Source organism: Diadema antillarum, unplaced genomic scaffold, assembly GCF_040938485.1.
Source record: "Diadema antillarum isolate AM-2024a unplaced genomic scaffold, OU_Dant_1.0 scf00000042, whole genome shotgun sequence".
Taxonomy (NCBI): Eukaryota; Metazoa; Echinodermata; class Echinoidea; order Diadematoida; family Diadematidae; genus Diadema; species Diadema antillarum.
Window position 1 is genome coordinate 881,860 of NW_027270931.1, and position 25,663 is coordinate 907,522.

At 38.0% G+C, this 25,663-nt stretch overlaps 1 protein-coding gene across 1 annotated transcript in view; it reads right to left on the reverse strand.

The window, feature by feature from the left end:
- LOC139713117 (voltage-dependent calcium channel type A subunit alpha-1-like) overlaps positions 1–25,663 on the reverse strand; it is a 303,372-nt gene that overhangs the window by 143,467 nt on the left and 134,242 nt on the right. Inside the window, exons 7-11 of the mRNA XM_071624874.1 lie at positions 22,395–22,541; positions 20,185–20,375; positions 16,897–17,000; positions 8,266–8,438; positions 7,235–7,318 (exon numbers count right to left, since the gene is read on the reverse strand). Coding sequence (XP_071480975.1) covers positions 7,235–7,318; positions 8,266–8,438; positions 16,897–17,000; positions 20,185–20,375; positions 22,395–22,541 — 699 coding nt within the window. The remainder of the gene's footprint in view (positions 1–7,234; positions 7,319–8,265; positions 8,439–16,896; positions 17,001–20,184; positions 20,376–22,394; positions 22,542–25,663) is intronic.

A 25,663-nucleotide genomic window follows, 5' to 3' on the forward strand; every position in this document is an offset into this window, starting at 1 on the left:
CAAACAAAGATGAGATGAACGGAGGTAATCTTTATGACATACGCGGCATTCAAAGGCACAGACAACAGATGCATCAAGGACGAAATCCAACGGCATTTCATATATGAGCATTTGATAAAAAGAGGAACATATATTATTTTGATTGCCTCAGTGTATAAAAACAGATGGATGTCAATAAAGCACAGAATATGTTCCACTTATGGGAACATATTGACATTTGATAAACTGAGCATTCTACATATTTCGGCAAAGGTCAGAGCATGACTGTCTGGACATATCCTTGAATTGGTTGTTGAACAAATAATATGGGTGTGTGTATTATGTTTCAGTGGTGTGTGTACATATGCTTCAGTGTGTGTGTATATGTTTCGGTGTGGGTGTGTATGCTTCAGTGTGTGTGTATACATATATGTTTCAGTGAGTGTATATTATGTTTTGGTGTGCGCGCGCGCATGTGTATTTGTTGTTGCTATGTGTTTATCTTTGGCTATGTGTGTATATGTGCCTGAGTATTGCACATGTATGTGCCTGGATATGTGTGTATGATTGGTGTGTGGAGGTGTATATGTTTGGGGTGATTTTTTTAATCATTTCTTCATGTCAATGGTCAATGTAAATGTAAAGGACAACCATTCAGGGAATACACATCTGCTATCTATGGACACACTCATTAAAACTGCATAGAGACACTAATCACTGATACACACTCAATAATTATGTATAATATACATAAACCCATCAACACACACGCATATATACACTGTACAAGGTTGATACAGTAACTGTGGACACACACTGCAACCGCTACTATCCTTGATTTCTGGTAGGATACAGCAAGCATTGAATCACATACTATGCATTTGAAGTGGGTTCATGTATGGAAGGATAGATACATTCCTGTGGTCTAAATTTACAAAATTCTTAACATACATTTGTTTGCAAAATGTGTATACTCCCTCAAAAATGGCAGGCTTCTCATTTGCAAGTTTAATGGTAACAATTATATTCCAAATACATAATTATACATTACATGTACATTTTAACCCGTTGAGGATGGACTGATTTTGCTACAACAAGCATTTCCAATAGACACCTGCCTGAGTATACTCGGGGTTCATCCTCAACGGGTTAATTGTTTCCAAAAAAAATTGGTATCAGTCAGAAATGTTTTTGTTTTTGTTTTTGTTTTTTCCTGATTGGAAGTGAGACTAATGGAGCTGAATCCATAGAATCTTGAAACTTTTTCAATCTCTGAGTGGGATGCTAAGTAGTGGAAAACTTACAAAGTGTACCAGTATAATATATGTTTGACAGTATTGTAAAGTACACATGTGTCTATGTGTTTGTATGTGTGTATATTTGTGAAGCAAGAGAGAGAGTGAACAAGAATATTGCTGACACCAATGGAACACTTTTACAGGTATAGCTCATTCATGAGAAATTAGAAAGGAAACCGAAAGGGAACAAAATTCTTTATGTCATCATTCAAGCAGAACTCGAGCCATCTCACTGTGGGAGCACTGTGGCATAGTGTATAAGACTCCAGACTCCCGATCAAAGGACCCGAGTTTGATTCCCGCCCAGTGCTTACGTCCTTGGACAAGATGTTTTCACCCACCACATCCCTCTCAACCCAGGTGTATAGATGGGCACCTGGCAATGCTAGGGTAATAATAACGGCAGGTCCCACTGGTAGAGCAGTGGCAACACGTAAGAGGCTACTCTACATAAAGAAGACCTTATTATTGTTATCATCATCACCCCCTGTTAAAACCATAGATAATTTGTATTCACATTTTTCCCCGACACTTTGCTTTTTTTTTCATGATTGGATTTTACAATTTAAAAAAACCCCAAAGGAATAAACATGATCAAATATGTGACCCTGCAACCTCAAAACAAACAAAAAGTCGCCGGACATGAATTTTCAGTTAAGACCATATTCTGAAAGAGCAGACTTTAAGCTTTAAAATGATGTATAACTCAAATCAAATGGACTCTCCTAACCTATCTAAATATTGGAAAGAAAGCACAAACTCAGGAAAAGTGTGAACTGAGAAAAGAGGCTCTGAAGTACAGTGTCTATTCAAGCGCTTAATCTTTTAATACCAAACCATGCTGGCTGTGTGATGAATGGGACAAAAAACAGGAAGTAAACCACCAGAGTAACAACAATGAAGGGATTATCAGATTAAACTGAAATTTAGCATGCCTCATTAACACATTCTGTCCATAATTAATGCCACCTTTCAAAGCAGTAGCACTATCCTTTCAAAAGTTATTAGAGTTGAAAGTGAAGAGTGTGGACAAGGTTTTTCAGAAATGAAAAAGGGTTTCTAAAGACACACCTAATCACACTATTCTACCAAAAATGTTTGAGATAAACTGCTAAAAAAACACACTTTCCTGCCCGTTTTACGATACTAAATTTTAGCATAATGTAAAAGAAGATCCGCTCTTTCAGAAAATATGAAAAAGTCAAGTTGGGCTAGGTTGACCCATTTCACTTATTTTCAGTCCTCACACAAAATCAGTGTGTGTGACTTTATGTTCGTTTTGAGGTGCACGGTCACATATGGTCAAGATATAAATTAGAATTACAGAATATGAGCTATAATAACTAATTTTTTTTTTCTCTGGCAAATTAGCAAAATACATTGTTGAAAAATTAGTATGATTTTTTTTTGTCTTCTAGTTCAAGTAAACACTGGAGGACCAATCAAATGTCTATGATGCTAAAGAAATGTTTTTGGCTATTTGTTGACAAACTCTCTTCCAACACTTTGAAAACAATGAAGGTAAATAATCAGCCGATTAATATATTATATTTTCATAATACACACAATAACAGAAAAAAAATGCACTTTTGCAAATACATTTCATAGAAAACCTACATTTTACTCTTAACGGCTGCATGAATGTAACTCAGAAATGCCATTATGGTTCTATGCAATTATGTGTCTATAAAGACATAAATTATCTAAGTCTTGAATTTATGTTCTTGTTCACTTTTTGGCATGTGGAATGACATCACTGCCATGAACTGTAAAGCAGCAGTTTCTATCCTCATTAATATACTTCATTTGTGCATCCTGATAAGTAAGTCCATTATTACATGTGTGTGCATTATGGATCTTATAGCCTATGCAATGCTAACTCCTGACAAAGTATCTTATAGACAGGCTTCCTAACAGGTCATGGAGGAACATTGGACAAAATTATGCAAAAGGCACTCTCTTCCTCAGGCACAACATGAAACATATTAATGCCCATCTCCACTGGGTTTGAATACAAGAGAATGAAAATCAGTGAGCCAAAAACTATTTTTCTTTTCTTTTTTGTTAGGCTTTGCAGGATCACAAATTATTCATAAAAAACCAAATCTGAACATGTATATGTGTAGTTAGTCCAAGATATGTGTTTTTATGTTGGAAAGAGGGGCATGGACAGAGCCTGAAGTCCCATGTATACATGCAGACATGACAGCAGATGGCATACACACTGCACAAGGTCGCTCGACAGAACAAATGCACGACTTGTGTGCATGATGAGACTGCGTTTGCTAAGTGTCCGCTCCTCCGTCAACGGTGCCCCCATCTTACCGTCGGTGGCAGGCACTTTTCGTGAGCGAGGGAAGCGTATTATGCTAAGCGATATGAGGCTACTTGGATATGGGCAAACGCCATGCTAGCAGGGCTCTGCATGTTCATCACCGCCACAGATATGCAGCAATGTTGAGAATACCGAGCCATGTACATAATGTGGTCTCAGCTCAATGCAAATCTTTGTCTTCTAAAGATTTGATTTTCTCTTCTCTCTGTATTCCTTTCTACATCGCTGCTTTTCCCTCGATTTCATTGCTTTATCTTTTCTTTGTCTATTACACTTTTCTTTTTTCTCAACGATAATGTAAAGACTACTTTTTTCTTTTACTCAGCATCTCTCTCTTTCTTTATTCTGCACACTTTTTGGTTTTTCCATTTGCCTTCATTTTTGTTCTTCTCTCTCTTCTTTCTTTATTCTGCACACTTTTTGGTTTTTCCATTTGCCTTCATTTTTGTTCTTCTCTCTCTTCTTTCTCCACTGAAATGCTAACAGGTGCACCATTCTACACTCCATATTATATAAATGGAATAGCTGATGTACTCTGGATATGGTTGGGCAAAAAAAAAAAACAATTTCAAAGTACCTCAAATCTATTGCAAATTAGATAGTGACTTACTAATACAAATCCCAATATCATGTGATATGATAATTTCTTATACAATATAGGTGCATATTTCTTGTATATTGGCTGGTGGGCATTTGCTGATATCATTATTGCTAACCCATATAGGAGAAGATTTAGAGAGACACCATTCTACCCTATAAGAATATGCTGCCATAAACAACTTCAGTGTTCATTGTCTTTAGCACTGCAAAGCTGTGATAACTGGTGAAAAGGGGGACAAAGACCCGAATGTGTGAATTTTACAATTACAACCATCTTTGTCCCTTCAGCCACAATAGTAACAATGGGAAGAAAATATTCGACATCCATTGCAAAACTAATGATGGACAATTAAAGGCAGTTTGGAAGGACTATTATTCTGATTCATTATAGAAACTGTTTTTTTGTTCATGGTTTGTATGGGTGTAAAAGTATATATTAGTGTGTGTCTGTATGTCTCAGCAAACATTTTGACCCTTGGACCTATTTCTTAAGCACTCTATAATGAATGCGATGAATAACATCCACAGATACCACAGGAAAATAAAAATCAAAACCCTTGCAGTTGATTGGTTGTTGCCTGCAGGCTACTAAGGTGACAGCTCGGATACTGTAAGTTGCGATCATTGCAAACTGTTTTATGAAACTGGCCCTTGGTGTAGCCATCATCTCCTCCAAAACACTTGATGTGGATTTCATGTCACATGACATGAATTTTGTGTCACATGACACAAGTCTCATGTCACATGTGAATTCCTACAGGTCACTGATTACCTTTTGATCCTCAACTGAGTGGACGGTCAAACGTACAACTGTGAGAAATAGTTCTGGGCGAAAGAAAATGGTTCAGGCTTGTATTTCTATAAGCATAGCTAATAATCAATATATTTTGGAGTATCTGCAACATTTACAAACATTTCTTCATTTTAGTTACTTTCTGTATAGACATACACTATTTTCCAATCAGTAACATGCAATAAACTCTGATGCTGAGCTTATGTGTGTATGTATCTACTAGCAGTTTCTCTGTTTTCCTGTGTACTTAAAAAAAAATAATCTTACTTTGCTCCTTCAATGTTTTGACTGTTCAGTATCTAAACTTTTTTTAATGGTTTAAAATCATATACATGTATTTCGTGATAAACTGGAAATACAGATATAAAACCTTAGGCTTTCTGAAAACATAGAAGAGGATTACTCAGTTCAGTTTCGATTCAAATTACATACTACATAGTTATGAAAATACCAGATGCATAATTAGGTATCCATAAAACTGTTTACAAGATAAGTGGGCCCATACACTCTTATGTGTACATATTTACAATGATTACCATTAATCCAACTTTATATGATTAGTGGCAATGAGCAAAGCTATTATTTGATAAAGAACTTTGCAGGTTTTCTAGTAATCATATGTTGTGTATATAACATATAGATATATATCTTTCTCTCACTTTACCTATATCCTTCTGTCTATATGATATATGTCTTGCTTGCTATTAACTCTGTAAGGATCACTAGTGACTTGTTTGTACACAAGCCTATTGGTATTTTGAGACAGTGGTTGGAAGAGGGTTAACCAGTGAAGGCAGTCAAAAAATGAACTGAACATTCTAACAGGTGTCAGGTTCCTATGGGCAAGAGATAGTTACAGAGATGGACTAGAGCACTCTGACAGCTCGCTTTCCAACCCCCGCCCATCAACCAGAGTAGATAAATGGCGATCGATCCCTGCGACCTTGGTGAATTGTTGCTAATACTGAGCACTCTCGGCAAACACACACACACACACACACACACACACACACACACACACACACACACAAACACACACACAAACACACACACATACACACACACTAAATTATGTGCTGCAGCATCATGTTTAAATATTTGAGGAGGAAAAGAGAGGAATATAATATCATATTGTCACTTAGAGATCAAAACTTGAACTGAGATTTTTTTTTTTTTTAGACTCTGAGATAAAACAGAATCATTTGTACACAGAAATATATCATAGTCACAGCAAATATGTGCAATTCACAAACAACAGTTGTACAAACTAGACAGACGTGGTGTACTGGAAAAAGAAATGTTAGTATCCATACAAGTGAGGATATAGGTGCGTACACTATGGCCGTAATGTGCTTCTCACAGACGTACATAGTCAATCCTGATAATTACGTCAATGCATTAGGTTACATCTGTCTTTGATTGTACATGTACATGTATTGATGTGACTGTTAATGTGGTTGTGTTGTAAGCTGTAATGAAGGAAGTGTCCATAACTAACATGCGCCCTTTGAAATCATGCAGGGATACAGGTTAGAGGGTTCTATTTCCAAATGTTTGTCCCACTTAAATCTTAGGTCCTGTAAATTGGTGGTTTGTCTTGATGTCTTTTTACAGTCTGATTTTTTTTTAAAATCATTATCATGTTGGTTTTTTTGTTTTGTTTTGGTGTTTGACCACCATACACAAAAGAGCTCTTAAAATCATTAGCTACCTTTTGACCCCAAAAAGTTTTAATGAGTCCTGTTTAACACTAATGACATTAATGTTCGTCACAAGATATGTTTGTTCTGATGTGTTCTATATTTTTGTTTTACAAAGGTGTGCCTAGGAATGGGAAGTAGCATGTATTAAACGTTGTCATTACATCAAATGAGAAGCATAAGGAAGTAAGTGTGAGTAGTCAGTAGAACAAAAGGCCCTTTTACTTCTCAGATGATGTATTGTCTGTTTTGTGACTTTTACTGGGATGAAGACATCCACTGGCACACGAGTGACTTATGTTAGACACAGATTTTGAGTGTGTGTTACATGTGGATACACACATCAACCATTGTGCAATATCACATCGGATGATATAATATGAGGTGCCATAGGGGTCTCTAAAAAAAAAAAGGCCCCTACAGCCTTGTAATAACACATCCAATCACAAGATGTTAGGTATGGGGAGCTAGATGTGCAACAAATGTTATAGGAGGCACGCGTGTGACAATATCTTATTGGGCACTCCACCTAGACTGTAATTAGCTACACCGGGCGTGGGCGATTTGCCATTACTCAGTTCTTTCTGCCGCATGGCCGCGGCTCTCCTTCGTGCTGCTCATTGGGGAATGCAGAGCGATACGGAAAAATAAAATAACAAAGGGAAACGTGAATTTGTTTCGGTTGATTCTTCCAAAGACAGAAAAGCAGTAAATTAAACAAATCATTTCACGTTCAGTTGTATGGGTGGACAAGGAGTTACAGTGACGTAGGTGCAAAAGCATGCTTGCGAATAATAAAAAAAAAAATAAAACTGTGCTCTACAGCATTCAAGCAGCATGCAATAAGACATCAGTAATTGCAATTACAGTGTACATCAATTAATACAGAAAGTATATCCATTCAGACATTTTAGAACTAAACCTCTTCCAAAAATCAAAAAGGAATTAACTCCCCCTCTGTAAAAAGACCTTGTTTTTACTATATTCTTTTCACTGACAGGAGATTCTTGATACAGAAGAATGTTTATTTGTCAGAATTATACAATGGTTAGAATCCTGAAATGGCAAAAAAGTCTCCTGTTATACATCTCACAACATTTGATCCATAAGTGATACATGAATGTCTTAACAGCCCTGGCTTATTCCCACACACATATTGTCAGACACAAATAACAAACAATTAAATGAGATGACTTTCTGACTTTGCATAACAAAAAATTCAAAGACAACAACAAATGAAGAACTGTCACTATAGTTACTAAGTTCAACTTAGTGCATGGAATTCTGACTTATACTGCCCCCTGTACAGCTGCAGTATTCTCGCCACAGTTTCGTGAAACTAGTCAGCCCTGACAAGTTGTCAGTTTCTGAAAAAGTACCATAGCAACAGTCAGTGGCCAGAGTTTTTCAGCAAATCAAAACTAACGATTTTACTGAAATTGTCAGACTCTCACAACTTGTCAGGGCTGACAACTTTCATGAAATGGTGCCTGGTGTATATACTTAGACTGTTCCATTTTTAAAAGAAGGGGTGGTAGGGGAAGGGGAATTGCTTTTTACCTTCAATGGCTTCCCTCTCCTCCTCTGAGATGGACTTGTCATTCAGCATAACCTCTTCGGCCTTACAGATCCACTCTAGGTATCCGTTCAGCTCCTTGTCAATCTGCTGCTGTCTCCGGAGTTTGAGAAACGCTCTCCGGTTTTCCACCCTCTCTCTCTCCTTGGCAAACTCTCTGTGAAACAATTAAGCAGTGGGAAACAAGATTCATGAGTAGAGATAGATTGGGTCTGGAGCAACAACAAACACAAATTTCAATACTAGACCAACATCATCATCATAACCTCAGCATCAGCATAATCATCAACATTATTGTTCCCACATTTTTATCATCATCTTTACCACCACCACCATCATCATCACCATTATCATCACCACCTTCATCACCATCACCATTACCACTGCTATCATCATCATCATCATCATCATCACCACATCATCATCATCATCGTCAAAATCATCACCATCATCATCTGTCACCACTACAAACATTCACATCACTATAGCCATATCCACTGTCATCATCATCATCATCATCATCATCACCATCACCATTGTTGTCATCATCTTCATCTGTCTCCACTAAAATTATTCACATCATCATCATCACCATAACCACCACCAATGCCATCATCATCATCATCATCTTCATTGTCATCCCTCACTGCATCTGATCCTTTCTTGCTAAACATCACCAAAGGTCAAGCAAGAGACAGACCAACTAAAAACATCACATGTGGAAGAAATTCTGCGGAGGATATCCAGTCAAAGCAGATCACACACACACACACACACACAAATAAAATATAATCACTAAATTGGCAACTATTTGCATGAAATAAATCACACAGTCATTATGTATGATACACACACTAAAGCACAGTGTAGCAAGACACACTGATGGGCTTGAGCTTCAATGAAATACTCCGCAAACAAAGTAATAAAAAATAGGAAAAAGGAAAGTTAGATGCACTACAAGAACCAACAAGGGAGTGGGAAATTCTACAGAGGCAAACACTTCTCCGGAAGTATCAGTACACATGCCAAACATGTTTTCACATTCTCAAGGTTGGGGGGAAAAAAATGGAGGAAACCTTCTCGAGAAGAGTTTTGTGAGTAAAGAGGATCAAGAGATGAATTTTTTTGAATGAAAGTGAGCCGGAGTTCTCAGAACGCATTGAGGAACGAGGATAAATAAATGAGTTTGACTGCCATGCTACCAGGGTCATAGTTTTCTCCACTCTCCTGTATCATATGGATCGGTAAATTCTGTCTCTTCTGCAAATAAGTCAATACCGCGCAATATCATTCCACATCTGGGCTTAGATTGCCACAAATTGCACGCACAGTGGTTTAATCGACAACAAGCTCCGTGCCTCGTGCTTTATGGACTCTGGGAAGCGTGCAAGCGGTTGGCTGACATTAATAGTATGGCTCGCGCATTCGAAAAAGAAGAGGGCTCCATGCACAAAGATTTGCTCCAGCTATTTTGCCAAAATTACTCCGTCTCTCAGGCATGGAATTGGAAAATGTAATTCTACCGTGGTATTCTCCAAGCAAGTCAGGCAGAGGCTATTTACTTTTGCTAAGCCAGCAGTTTCACCGAAAAAAAGAATACCATTCTCTCTATCGCACACACACACAGATACATACACTCCCCCCCCCCCACCGACACACACATGTACCCTCCCCCACCCACAAACACATTCACGTACATACACACATACAATGTACTCAAGCACATGCACACACAAAGGCAACCATAAATTTCCCATAAAAAAGATGGTAGCTAGTGTTTGAGTTGAACATGCTACTGAATAACTGAGATGTGTTTGGTCTTTTTATAGTTAAGTGTTATATCTGCTTTAAAGCATGCTGCTTCTTCTGTTTTATTGTCCCCCTGACAACGGCTTGAGAAAAAGACAATATATTGGGAGATATGCAATTCAATGTGTGGCATATACAACATATATATGGAAGTATATATTTATAATATATGTAATATACATATTCTTGTAATATATATTTATATATGTTTGCATATACTACTTATAATGTACAAATACACACATGCATACAGTCATATATATATATATATACCGGTACACATACACAAACATGTGATATATAAATCTATATACATTAAACCATCCCTCACCAAAAAACAGTAATGTCTATGTGAGATAAGAGAGAGAGAGAGAGAGAGAGAGAGAGAGAGAGGGAGAGAGAGAGATAGAACGAGTGAAGAGAAGATGGCATTGAGGGAGAAGGGAGGAATCGCAGATGGAGGAGAAAGTCATGCATGTGTCACATGGTTGGCAATTGGCGCTGGTTAATCACCATGCCGCTCATTGCAGTTGACATTCAGAAAGAGGAGAGAGTTCTCCCCCCCTATGAGTCTCCACACACATCCTCTCTACCGGTTGGCGGGGGTTGATTACTGGTTTGCATTGTGGCGGGAATCGCATGCGAGTGTCCTCTCCCGGTATCGATCAATTTGATTCTCATTATCCGCGGCCTTCGGTTGCACCTTCCTGCGAGGGGCGCGCTGCGCGTGGACGGGTTTTAACGACGCAGCCTGCCGCCTGGTCGCTTGCACACACACAGACACAGACACACACACACACACTGACACACTGACATCGCTTTGCTTTCTACCAATGTTCCCTTCTGCCTCACTGTTCATCTGGGGTACTCGCTTCCACAAATCAACAGTCATGTCATAATGCAATAATACACCAATCAAAGAGATACATTTGAATTCGCACTTAGTTCATATCTTTATCTATCTACTGTATTTGTCTGTCTATCTCTACATGTATTTATATATACATATGAATAAAATATGAAGAGTTTCATCACAAAATGAGTGAACTCCATTCTTTTCAAGATAAGATATATTCAATTAAAGCTACTAAAAAAAACCCAAAGAAAATGGTGAGAAATATCATGCAATCATAACTTCTAGAATATTCCTTGTTGTGTACAAGTGAGGAAGTAGTGAAGTGAACTGGTGAAATAATGTACTGACATTTAAATGTTACAGATAACTCATATGTCTATTCATATAATGTATAAAATGGACAGATATATAGATGTATGTTTGTATGTTTATATGATGTTATATCTATGTTGATATGCACATATGTGTGTGTGTGTGGGTGTGTGTCTGTGTCTGCGGGATGAATACAATTTCTAGGGCACCTTGAGACACTGCTCTTATTTGGGCACATGGGTTACAATTTCATGTACACAAACAAATAAATCTAGGCTATTGATGAATGGTTCAAGCGCATTTTTTTCCTTTGAATCCCCTATGTCTGGATTCCTTTCTATTCTTTAATATGTCATAAGCTTTGTATATTCATTTTTAGCTATTACTTCTGTTTTATGTCCACAGGAAACCCAATGTAAAGTTAAGGAACTGATTTATGAAGGGCCCTCCATAACAATAATATATAAGATATAGTATACATATAAATGTATATATCAAATCTGCCTAATAAACTATTGACAGTGTGCATTTCATGTGAGAATGTAAAAATTAATATTCTGTTTTTCTCTTATCAAATTAGGATAGATTTATAGCTGAATAATCTTGTAACCAGCTTTCTTAGTTCAGCGCATGACTCTTGGCTGTTAAATAGAAGTAATGTCTCTATCATCACACAGTAATCTTAATTACTTTTTACAACAGACACTTAATGCACAAATAGATGTTTTTATATCAGCTTAAAGACTTGCAGTCTGATGAGTGCAAATCAATATGTCTGCCTCAACACTTGCTCATCACTGCATGAATTATGATATGTAGAAATATAGGTCACCACATATATCTTTCTGTAGAGGCATGCAGCGTAGTGTGGTTTGTATTGCAACTTCTTTCATTGAAACCATGTCTTGTACTTTTTTCTCCCCTTCCTTCCCTTATGTCCATTAGAGTATGCCAGAATATCATTCATATAGGGTTCAGAGGCTGCAAATATTATAAAACACGGAAAGAAAAAGGAAACCCTAAAAAATATATGGATGTATTGATAACCAGCCATCAATTCGAATACATCAGTTCGAATGGTGCACACGCCAATAATGCTAATAAGCTTTCTACAGAAGGCAAAAGCTTGATATGCTCTGCTTTGCTTTGCAGTATTCATAAACCCTTACCAGGGCCCCTTCTCTAGTCTCCTTAAATCCAGACTCAATTCTACCGCGGTGCAGCCACACATGCACACACACACACAGGATACATATACCGACACACACACACATACACACACATACACGCACACGTTGCGAAAAAACATTATTCGGTCAAAATCGCGAGGGAAAGTGCTTTCAGTTAGAGTACATGTATGCCGAAACTTGCATAAATGCATGAGGTCCAGAGTTGAGACTGTGACATAGGAGGGGGAGGGGAGGGCTAGGTTTATCTCCCAGATGATTACAAACCTTGCAATAATGTGCTGCCTATCATGTTGCAAGAAGGGGTCAGGGTGAGGAGGGGGGGGGGGGAAGTTGCCATATTAAAGTGACTAGGGTCTGTAAGTGGGCTGGGGAGAAGTCTGGCATAAGACTAACTGGCAGCTAATGATACAGCTTGCCAGCCACTGCAGCACATGAGAAAATAAACATGTCTGCCTCAGTGATTGCACCATGTTGGTGAGAGGGGAGAAGGGAGGGAGGGGTGGGGGTGGGAGGGGTTTGGGGTGGGTGGGTAGGCAGAGAAAGGTTTGGGGTGGGCGGAAGATTGAACAGAGGACCGTCAGATTACAATGGCTCTTTTTTGGGGGTGGGGGGGGGGAGAGAAAGGTTGGTAACATGGATTAGACCAATTAGTTTCTATGCGACTATTTTTTTCTCCTTTGACAACCCTGGTAATTATCTGGATAGGTGTTATTGGTGAAAATATGCATGCTACCATGAAAGATTATTCATCTAGTTGTGAAATATATTCTGGCAAGTTGTGAAATATCTTTTTGCACGGTGTGGAATGTTGTCTATAGCCAGCTGTGAAATAATTTCATGCTAGTCGTAAAACATTGTCTAGCTAGTTGTGAAATTATCTAGATAGTTGTGAAATGTTATCTAGATAGTTGTGAAATGTTGTCCAAATGGTTACGAAATATTTTCTAGCTAGTTGTGAAATACTGTCTAGTCACTTGAGCATTACATCATGAATGCTGCTATTAGTTACAATATTAACTCAAACTAGAATGAAAAAAAAAGGAGAAAAGAGTGTAAACAAATACAAAAATTCCACTTTTCCTGACCATTCGCGCAAGTCCCTACCAAGTATTCATCTTCACATACAAATAGAATAAGCTCGCAAATACGGTCAAACCTGTCTGTAGTGGCCACCCAAGGGAGATGAAAAAGTGGCCGTTATAGACAGGTGATCGCTATAGACAGGTTCTTTAGCATGCTTTTTCTGTCGGAGGGAATTGTTTTTAGTGGTCGTATACAGCAGGTGGCCACTACAGAAAGGTGGCTACCAAGACAGGTTTGACTGTAGTAAATAATATGTTTAAAAAATGGTAGTACATATATTTGTGTGTGACGAGAGTAACTGTAAAGACTGTAATATAATGGTAAAACTGGGCATTTTTTTATAGCCATGTGCGAGATAAAGTAGTATATGGTTTATGTTTGGTAAATGATGTCTGTTGGTAGATGGCTATTGGATTGAGATATATGCATACCTGTAGAGAAAGGTTTGTGATGTGAGTGCAGATGTCGCCCTAACCGTGAACTAATACCATATTGGTGATCAGCTATTTTTCTGTGTGGTTGTTTGCTTGTGTGTGTGTGTTAAACTGTGTTTGTCTGTGTAAACAAATGCATAATGGTGTTCATGTCTAAGTGAGATGTGAAACTGTGAGAGATCTGTGCGATACTGTGACAGTGTGATACCATGTGTGCGACAGAAAAATGTATATTATGCATGCAAAGTGTTTGAAACTGTGCTTTTCAGCTTGTGTGAGATGTATGACACAGTGTGTGTATATGTGTGTGATGTGATGTATGACATTGTGTGTGTCAGCAGTGTGATGATGTGTGCAAGATATATTACACTGTGTGTGTAATGTGATGTGTGGTATTGTGAATGAAAGATGTGTGTGTCAGATGTGATATTGTGGGTGTGAGATGTATTCACACTGTGAAATGTGTGATACTGTGAGTTTGTGACATATTATGACAATGCATACTCTTGTGGGATGTGAACTGTGTTGTGCGAGTGTAAGCAATGTATGATTCTGTGTGTTTAAACACATGTGATGCTGTGTGTGACATGTGAGATAACTGTGTGTGCCTGATATCATGTGACATTGTGTGGGATATGTGATACTCTGTGTGTAAGATGTGTGGCATACTGTGTGTGCAAAGATATGTGATACTGTGCATGTGAGCTGTGTGATACTGCATGTGTGAGATGAATGATATCTATTATGTGAGATACTAGTACATGATCCTGTGCGTGCGAGATATGTGATATTGTGTGAAAGATATGTGTGATTAAGTGTGTGCGATAGAGGAAGATACATGAGGTGTATCGAATGCCATGTGTGGTATATAGAATACAGGCAAGTAGTCACTACCGCCATGACAGCAAGCATGCACACACGCAAGCTGCTCCAATGGAAAAGGCAGCCCTCGCCTTTTAGCTTTATTAGATACACTTGACGAGTACTGACACATTGTGCGCAGCTAGGGTTCCGTGACCGTTGGTGTTTGGCGGAGCTAGCTGGCACACAATAACCTCGAGTGCTCTTAGCCCCATCTGATGCACTTAGAGCTATATCTCTCCCTCTGCCATCGGCCTCACATCTACCCATCTCTAATCACCGCTATCAGAAATGGAAGGGAGTTCTTACGTCAGCTGAGTAGCAGCGCGAGGAAGTCTGGGCAAGGACACACATGAGGCGAACGTTTGGGAGAGGGGAAATGGCCAAAAACGATAAAAAATTGGTCTCTGCATCTATCTGCAGACTAGCACTCTACCAAGATATATCTTGGGGTGCTTTTTGTGCATTTTAATTTCTGCCACATTTTGACCGAACTGATTTGCTCGCTTCCTCGCATTACACTTAAATTTGTGAACCCATAGAATGACACATGCATGGTGCTAATGATATGAACCTGTCAAAAAAAAAAATCCACTCAAATCAGATTTTGGGAGATGGAACGTGGCAAAATTGGTCACGTTCCCTCTAACATATAGGGGCTCATTTCTAACAATCTCGTACAATCGTGAGAGAAGCTAGTGGAAATGGGCTTGCATGCCTCAGCTGATTATCTTCACCAATACTAAACCTAAATATGTTCACTAATGTCATGTAGTTCTGGATTTGATATTCATATCACAACCTCCTATATCCCTTGCATTCCAATATATCAATACTATAGTGTCTTGTATGAAGGTATTCTATGTATGTACCTATGTATTCTTTGTATGCTTGTATGCAAACAAAACAAATGTTCAGAAAAAATGGACAATAAAATTGCACTACATCATAAATCATTCCAATCACTTGTTCTGAATGTGTAATGAATGCTTGTATTCATTACATTTGTATATCATACAATAATATGACGGTTGTGTATTATGTATTTTTAGTTTAACTTGTGGGACTATCTGCTGCTTACATTTGGTACATTCTGTTGATATGAAAACAATTTAATAGCAACATGATTTGATTGACCTTGCAATCTTTTGACAATCTTCAACGGCTACTACTGTTGCAACATAATGGGAATTTTGCCACACGGTCTGAAAAGAATGATATGCAAACTTTTATAGTAAACATCATGCAAATATCACAACATACAGTGGTGCACTATACCATAGTTTAAAAAGAACACACTTGTTTTATATAATTATACATCCACAGAAATACCATCCCCATCACAGTCATAATCACATCCGCATTGAACATCTGGAGTGAATCATCACCATCAACATCATAACTGTCACTTTGGAAATGTCACCCTCAGTATCATCATCATCATTGCCACAGCTCATCAGCTCATCAGCTCATCAGCATACCATTAGCACCACTGCAACCATCACCACCATCATTGTACTGATATACAAATCACTATCTTCATCATCATTACTAGAATCATTTTCACCACCAGCATCATTTCTTAAGAAAGGTCACCATATCATTACCATAGAATTTTTTTTTTCAGCTCATTTGAAATTTTGCATGTTCCACTTATATCAGATATGATTATAGATTATATACCAGTATGAGGGTATATCTTCCATTCAAAGGTATATATGGCACTAAAAGAAATTATTGGTACCAATCAATTTGATAATGGCAGCTTTTTGGCTGATCAAAGCTTGAAAATTCATGTAGTTGGAGATTCTTTTTTTTTTATTTGTTGGGGGGGGGGGATGGCAGTGGGAGTTTTCTGGTTAACAAAATCAAATTAAGACTCTGAGATTTTGTGTGACAAACAATTATTACTGAACTGTAGTCAGATTCTGTCCAAAGAATTTCAATAACTGGCTGTTTAAAGGTACACCTGCACATATTCTATCTTGGGGCTAAAAATGTTCTTTCTGGTTATTTGCGCTTGATGGGCAGGAGGAGAAATGAAAATGCGGAGAGAGGTCCAGAACATACCCACTGAGGACTCCAAGAACCAGGTTGAGCATGAAAAATGAACCCAGGATGATGAGTGGAATGAAGTACATCCAGACATAGAGGGGGCCGTCTGCATCGTTGCACTGCCGAGAAAAAAAGAACGGGATAATGAATACCACTCAATGCTGCAACCACTCACAGTACACGTTCAACTCTTGTTCCAAGAAACCCCTTTCAGTAATGAATTCAATCAAAAATTCAATGCATGTTTTGTTCGCAAAAGTTGCACTAAATGACCACAAAGCTTGCTGGACTTGCAACACAAACAGGCATTAAGAGGAATATCTAAACACTGGAACATTATCATTGGCATTACACGATACATGGTTTACCTGAAAGCACTTTGCTTTTATTTTTGTTTTTAAATTTACACTTAAAGGCCCGTATTCACGAAGGTGGTACAATCTTGTCCACGGTTTAAACCATGGACAAAGACCATGGGGTGCTATGTGTTGCATGGAATATTTTGTTACGAAATCAGTCATTTCGTTGACGAAATGACTATTTTGTAACGCAATGATAATTTCGTTATTCGAAATGAAATGGTCATTTCGTTAAAGACGAAATGATTATTTTGTAACGAAATGATAATTTAGTTATTTGAAACGAAATGGTAATTTCGTTAATGAAATGACTGACTTCGTAACGAAGTATTCCATGCGACACTTGGCGCCCCATGGTCTTTGTCCATGGACAAGATTGTTCATACCATCTTTGTGAATCCGGACCAAATTGTCTTTCACGTTACATTTCTAAATGCTGGGTGGTATTGTGGTCCTAGGCATCCATCGTTGCTGGCAGGGCCAAAATACAAATCAAGAAGGACAGAGCAGGCAGAAAAGACAAAAGTTTAATTCCTGCACATAAGTTTAGTCAAAGCACAGCACTACCTCTGGCATCTTAATGATATAAAAAGATGTAAAACAGGCTTAAAAGAATAAGCGTTGTCAAAAGGTGCTGGTAATGAGTGCTTGTATCTGCCTTGACTTGGTGCTGATGGCCCTTGCTCCAGAATGCCTCACAAATTTCAATATTTGGTCTCAGAACAGCAGATTAATACACATTATTTCCATAGGAAGATTAGGTAAGAGGGAGAAGTTTGAATATTACGATAATGGCTGATGTATACTACAGCTGGAGGGGGGGGGGGGGGGGGGAGGTGTGGGGGATACCAGTACAGCTCTTTCATGGTGACTGGTTTTTACACAAACAAAAGGTGTACAGATGTACACTGAAGAAGGGACAGTGTGGAAGAGTATAGTCCCATGCCTGATGATTATAGCATGTTGCACTTTAATGCATTCTTGGAATATGGCATTCCCAAATTTTAGCTCTGATGTGGTGAAGTACCTAGGGCTCTGGATATACTGATGTGCCTTCATCATCCCTTCCTTGAAAAATGAAATCTCACAAGTATTCACTGGAACTTTACGGACAATCCCAGATTTGGTATTTGTAGACACCACAGGGTAACCATTTCCATGCCTGTTGAGTGACATTTCATAAGAGATAATCTTGCATTGATCTGTAGTCTGCAGTCTTCGCGTCATTGTTGATGATACATCATTATTTTTTTTATTACAGGTTACGACGTCTGATTTAGGGTACACACTGTGACACATGAAACTTGCGATCACAAGTGCTAAAGTACTTGGAGTCCCTGCTCCTCTCTGCCGAGCCCTAACGACGGGGCTGAGTGACAGTTCATTGTTCCAACATCCAGGGATGACATTTTCAACCGTCGTCATTTGCTGCAGTGGGTGACGTGCTGGCGGCCTGCACAAAACATCACAGACGACTTTCGCGCCGCGATGTTTTGTCTGGCAGCGCTTTATCCGTCAGGTGCCCGGGAATGCATGCGCATCCAAAACAGATCACCCGCCACACACGTGAGTTATATGGCACGTCACTTGTTATTCACATCTGTCATAATAAATCATCATCGGACACTGTACAGCAGCTTACTCCATAGGGATAAAATGTTACACAGAGAACTGCCGCGATCTTATAAACCAACCTCCAGCAAAGAGTAATACAAAAATATGCCTATTGCCTCAATGTTCCATTTTTGTGAAGAGTATCTACATATTTGTGTCAGATACACAGTGAAAATCACACATCAATTTAAACAGACAGACAGTACATATTACTAATGCAATGTTCACTATGTAGATTCTGTCCTACTCTTACAATGGTTGGTATAGATCTGCAAAGTATTTTCCTGACATCTCTTTATGCTGAAAAAATGTAATTCTATTTAGATCCAATTATAAAATGGGCTTTAGAATCTATACAATTTGATTGGTCAATAATCATGCATTGACTTGTACTGATCCACACTGAGCCATGCATCCAGTAAAATCTGAATGCATGCATGGTTCAAGCCTTGTATAGTGTTGTAGGTGTACCAGACGCATGATAGGAAAAAGGGTTGAACTTCATGAATTATGGGCCCATTTTATAAAACAAATGATGCACAGGCCTATTTCATGGATTGGTGAGAATGAATGCTCTCATTTACCTTTGGAAACAGTCTAAAATCAACTCACTGCTCCCATGGGTTTAAACAATACAAAACTTAAACTCGTGCATCCAATTTTCACCAATCCACTCCGTCCTGTGCACTATTTGTATAATTGTAATCCACCACTTGACCCTTTTTACAAGCCAGGAGGGGCTCTAAGCAAAGACCACTTTTTGTGCAGTTGGTCATCACTTTATCAACCTGTAGAGAACTCAGCAATTACTTGACTCAGATTGATTGTTTAAAGGTCCTGTTTACCTTTGGAAGCAGTGATTTTAAAAATGTTCAAGATATCACTTTTGATGCATATGTGTAGGTCAGTTGTATCACAAAACATCCTACCATAAATTTTTGCAATAAAGCTTGATACATATGGAGATATGACTATTTTTAAACAAGATATCCTTGCACAAGGCTTTGGGTAGAAAGGGTTTGAACTGGGTACGAGCATGGCTAGCAACCATTGTGTATACACAGACATTTGTGAAGAACCAGTTTCCATGGCGACGGCAGTGACTGGCTCTGGTACGCTTTGGTACTGTACCAGTATTGCATTTCCATTCTCCTATAACCACTGCCAACCTGTTTGTCAACATTTTCTGAACATTTTGAGATGCTGGTGCTACACGAGAGCATTAACTCGTTGAGGACAGGCTGATTTTACTGCAACACACATTTCCCATAGACACCTGTCCCAAGTCTACTCTGGACTAGTCTTCAACAGGTTAAAGGAACCAACTTACGTTGTACATGATGTCTGTCCATCCCTCCATGGTAATGCATTGGAATACAGTCAACATTGCATACAGCATGTTGTCAAAGTTCGTTATTCCAAAATTTGGTCCATCCCAGTATTCGTCACAAATGGCGCCCTCAGGGCACTGGCGGTCTCCGCACACATCTGGATCCTCTGCAAATTCTCGAGGCTCTGATCCTGTCATCACATCAGAGAGAAAGAGAGAGAGAGGGAGAGAAAAAGGGGATGAGATATCAATAACGGTCATGATTGCCCCGGTACCATTTTTTTTTCTTAGCTTACCACATTTCAACCAATTTTCATCACATAATTAAAAATTACAAAAGCAGCAAAACATAAACTGCAGTTCATACAGTGATAAAGCTTTATAACCTTGAAAGGTATTGTCTACCATTGGGAGCAGTGACTTCAAAAATATGTGAGATACCACATTTGATGCATATGTGTAGGACAGTTGTATCCCTAAACTCTGTACATAAGCAGATAATTGGGGCCCTGGACCACTCTAAAGTTATGCCCCTCTCGAGGATGGGCTCATGAGCGCTTCTGAATGGCTTTAAACTCTCAATTCAATTCAAGTCAAGTTTATTTCCATTAGCCATAAAATCATTGAACAATTCATACAATGAAAACAACTAGATACAAAATATATAAGAACATCAAAAGAAATATACACACATACACAAAAACAACAACAAGAACAAGAACCGATGCATAAATTCATGCGAATACCATAATTTTCTAATTTATTCAGCAAAATTGCATAATCAAGAGTGTCAAAAGCTTTGCTTAAATCAAGAAACAGACCAATAGTATACTGTTTCAAATCAATTGCTGTTGTAACTTTATGTATTAAATAAAAAAGAGCTGTGGAAGTGGAGTGTCCCTAATGGAATCCATGCTGATTGCTTGAGAAAAGATTACATGAAATGAAAAAAGTATAAAGTCATTTATAAAGACATTTTTCAAATACTTTGGAAAAAAGGCAGAACAGATATTGGACGGTAATTCATCAAATCAGACATATCACCATTTTAAAGAACAGGAATTACCTTCGTCACTTTCAGTTGATACGCAAATACACCATTAAAATTGCCCAAATTAAATATATAACATAAAGGTGAACAGATCACATGAATCATTCTTTTCACAACATCAACAGCTATATCATCATATCCTACACTGGTTCCACTCTTTGAATCATTCACAATATCAATAATTTCTTTACATGTTATTGGAGGAAAACATGCCGTTTTATCATTTTTTGTCAATTGTGAACTATAATCATGATTTGAATATTGCACATTGTTTGTAAGATTACAACCAATATTGACAAAATAATCATTAAATATTTCAACCATATCATCTTTATAAGTAATTGATGCACCATCAATATCAATTTTCATAATATTTTGTTTTTTACATTTCACATCTAATTCATTATTAATAACTTTCCACGTTGACTTTACATCTCCTCTGTTACCATCAAATTTCTTTTTATAATATTCACGTTTAACCTTCTTTAATTCATTTGTCACTTTATTTCTATTTTTTTATAAACTGTTTTCCTATATTCAGTAGGATTATTCATATATTTCTTATATAATCACCAGGTTTTCCTCATCATTTTCATCAAATTTTTATTAATCCATGATTTATTTTTTCTATGTCTAATTCTAATTTCACACAAAGGAAAACATCTGTGATACAAACATCCAAACATCTGTCCTTAAATGGTCACCAACATAAAGAGCACTCCAGAGAAGTGCGGTATGCATCTCATTCTGCGCATGCAATTTTAAGATGTTCGAATTTCCCACACTCGTAAAAGTTACCAGAGGCGGATCCAGAGGGGGGCGCACCGGGCTTGCGTCCCCTCTTTAGTTTTTGTTAAAACAAAAGAAATAAAATGAAAAAAAATGGGAAGGGGGGGGGGGCCTCCGGCACCCCTCTTTAATTTTTGTAAAGGCGCCTCCCCTTTACAGAATTCCTGGATCCGCCCCCGGTTACCCTGGTGATCATACCTCTCTCAGCCGCTTCATGTGCGTCCTCAGCAGGTGGGGACTCTCCTATAAAGAACAAACTCAAAGGGGCAGTGCTCCTGTGCCCAATTTTATGTATCAAAATGGGGTGTAAGTCATTGCTCTGCTTTGCAAGAGAGCGAGAGAGAAAGTAAGATAAAGTGATGTGACGTACCATTGATGAAGCAAGCTTTGTGGAATTTGCCCATGAAGAACTCCATCCCGGTGATGGAGAAGATGATGATGACAAAGAGGATGAGGAGAGCAATCTGCAACAGGGGGGCCATGGCACGGATAATGGATTTCAGCACAACTTGGAGACCTGGGCGAGGGGGGCAAGGAAGGAAAGAACCATGCATCACAAAACAAACAGGTTAAAATCTTAAAGGGATCGTATAGTTTTGGTTGAGACCTAACTTCAGGTTTCTAACATTTTTTTTTTGGTGAGATAATGAGAAACCTCTTATGAAATATTATGAGCATGTCGATATAATTCCATAAGGAATTCAACGTTTATTTGATAAAAATTGGTTTTGAAATGGCTGAGATATCCAAAACAGAGCATTCTAATGAAGTATGGGACCCACCTTTTATTACGATCACTTTGTTTTACATTTCTTTTGGATGTTTCAGTCATTCCAAACCCGATTTTCATCAAATAAACTTTGAATTCCTCTTAAAATGGTATGCTCTGTACTATTTCAAAAGTGCTTTCTTGGTATCTCGCAAAAACTTAAAAGCCCAATTCTCATCTCCACCAATACTGTACCCTCCCTTTAATCTATTTATCATTTAGAAATGCTGCTTAATACTTAGTCAAGTGTCGTATGTAAATCCTGGAAATTACGGCAGACATTCCACACATTACACATGTATCAACTGTCTTCTTCATATTCACATTTCGAAACACATTTCACCACAGCACGACCAATGCTTGTGTACACGTATGCATTACCCGACCTATCGGCTAGCTGACTACAACTAACAAATGCAAAGAAAACGAGAAAAAAAGAGAAAAAATTTCACCCAGAGAAACATATCTACAAGAAATACTAGTGGGTCTCAGCCTGCAAAATATAATGACACCTTCTTTGATACACTGGATTGTTGATATATTAAACTTCGTATGGATATCTCTTCAACTAAGGTTATTTTTGATGTCCAGAAAGCTTGCCCTAAGGCCTGGGTAGTATAGCAGATAAACAGGAGTTGCTTCGTTCCAGTCCCCTGTCATGACAATGTAGGCCCCACTTTACCAATGAAAGTGTTTTGTTTTGTTTTGTTTTGTTTTGTTTTGTTTTGTTTTTGTAAAATAGCCCACAGGAAGGCATAAGTGTACAAGTATAGGATCACGAGGTTGGAATGGGTTCAGCTTAATTATCAACGCTTTGACTGAACATTACATTACACCTAACGGCACATGACAAAATGAGTTTGCTCCTGTCAAAATGGTCAACCTATTCCAATGTGTTATATTACTGTATTCATGCATGAAATTATTTCAGCCACCTTTAAAGGTAAGCAAACAAGAAAGACGTAATCTTTGTTGCATTAATTTTGAGGCAGTCAACCATAAAATTAAGGACCTTGTTCCCCCCTTTTTTAATTGAACATAAGAATGTGGACAATGAGGTGATAATGGACTTTGCACTACATGTTTTTAACCCCTGATGTGCTCATTTATGTTTCAGCTAGTTCCAAGGCATAACATCTTGGGGCCCTGAGCCAGGCATTGACCCCTTACGATACGCCAAGTCCGTGTCTGCAGGGATGTATACGGGAATGCGGCTATCAAATCAATAAAGAATGATTCTTCCATAGCATATGCCCAAACCAACTGAATCTTGGCATATTATGCCTCACTCCTGTTACCATAAAATGTCAGTGTTCTTTGCAGGTCTTGTTTATGAAGATACTGACCTTCAGAATGTTAGATAAATTTGACTACTGTTGACTAAATGATTCATTAGCATAGTAGTTTGCCCTCTTTGTACTCATCATAGTAAAGTACTGTTCATATATTTATTTATTTATAAAGTCTTCTTTAAAAGCAGGGTAGTCCCATTCAGTGCCACAAAGGCCTGCTTTACAAGGGAGCCCTGCGTTGATATACATTACATTACATGTGCACACAAAAGAACAAAGCAAACATAGATAAGATACAGCTAAACGGACTCACTGAAGAAGAGCTTTTGGTTGAAGTGAGTGACAGTGTCGAAATAAAATAAACTCTCACGGGATCTTTGATCAATAAAGTTAATACACCTGCTGGTACTACTCATTACAATGAGTTAAAAGTGATATCTACTTCCTTGTAGCACAGACATAAGAAGATTGTACCAATTACGATACAAGCATGTATTTGGTTTGTCATTGCACTTCAATGTTTTTTATGAGGAGCCTTGGCTACACATTCCATTGAATAGAATGGCTGGTATGTGGAAAAGAAGAAGAAGAAGAAGAAGATAGGTGAGGATGCTGAATACATCAGATCTTGTCATAAAATATAGTTTGATAAGACTGCTTTTGATCAGAAAGGCCATTTGTACTTTTTCATATTCTTGATGGTTGATTGTACAGGCTGATTAGAATTATGTACAGCGGGAACAAACCCAACAAAATGACCTGAATTATGCTGCAATACCACGTACCTATTGCCTATGATTTTTTATTTATTTTTTTTTTTGGTGTGTGCTTTAAATAAAATATCACATCGATAATTTAGCTGCTAAAAATTGTCATCTGAGAGTAATTTTCTTTAAATCATTACCTCAAACTTTGCTCTACGTGAACCCAATTTCCCCCAAATCAGTATTAAGGAAGTGAGGGCATAACTGGCAGTAATCCTGGCTCTGATGATTCCTGGATTATAACTCCTACTTGGGAAGAGACAGAATTAGATGTCCTCCTACATTCTTAGACTTTGGAACTCTCAGCATAATATCTGCAACAACTAAATGCAGAGTCTTTGGGGGAATTTGTCTGCGCCGTGAGTGGCTAGTGTAAAACCTTCGACACCAAACTGATCCCTGTGACTTGTACTCTGCTGGTTGATATTCAAGGCAGCTGAAGAGGAGAAGGAGAGGACTAGACAAATGATATCAACCTTGGAAATATACTTTAGGCAGAGAGTGTAAACACTTGACTGTCCATTGTGTATTAATGGAAAAAAAAAGAATAAATGTCAGGAGTGTGAAATTATGCTTCCTGCTATACATTTTCACAGAAAATAGCATTGCTTTACCGTCATTTCACTGTCATCCAAAGGAAAATAATATACAGTGTATAACATGCAAATAAAAAGAACTAAACAAGAAAGGATCCCTAAGACCTCAAAGCTGATTACAATAAAAAAGCTTTCAGACCAAATACACCTGTGACAAAAACAGCACAATAACTATCTAAAGTATTATTTGACAATAACACAATATGATTAAAGACTGT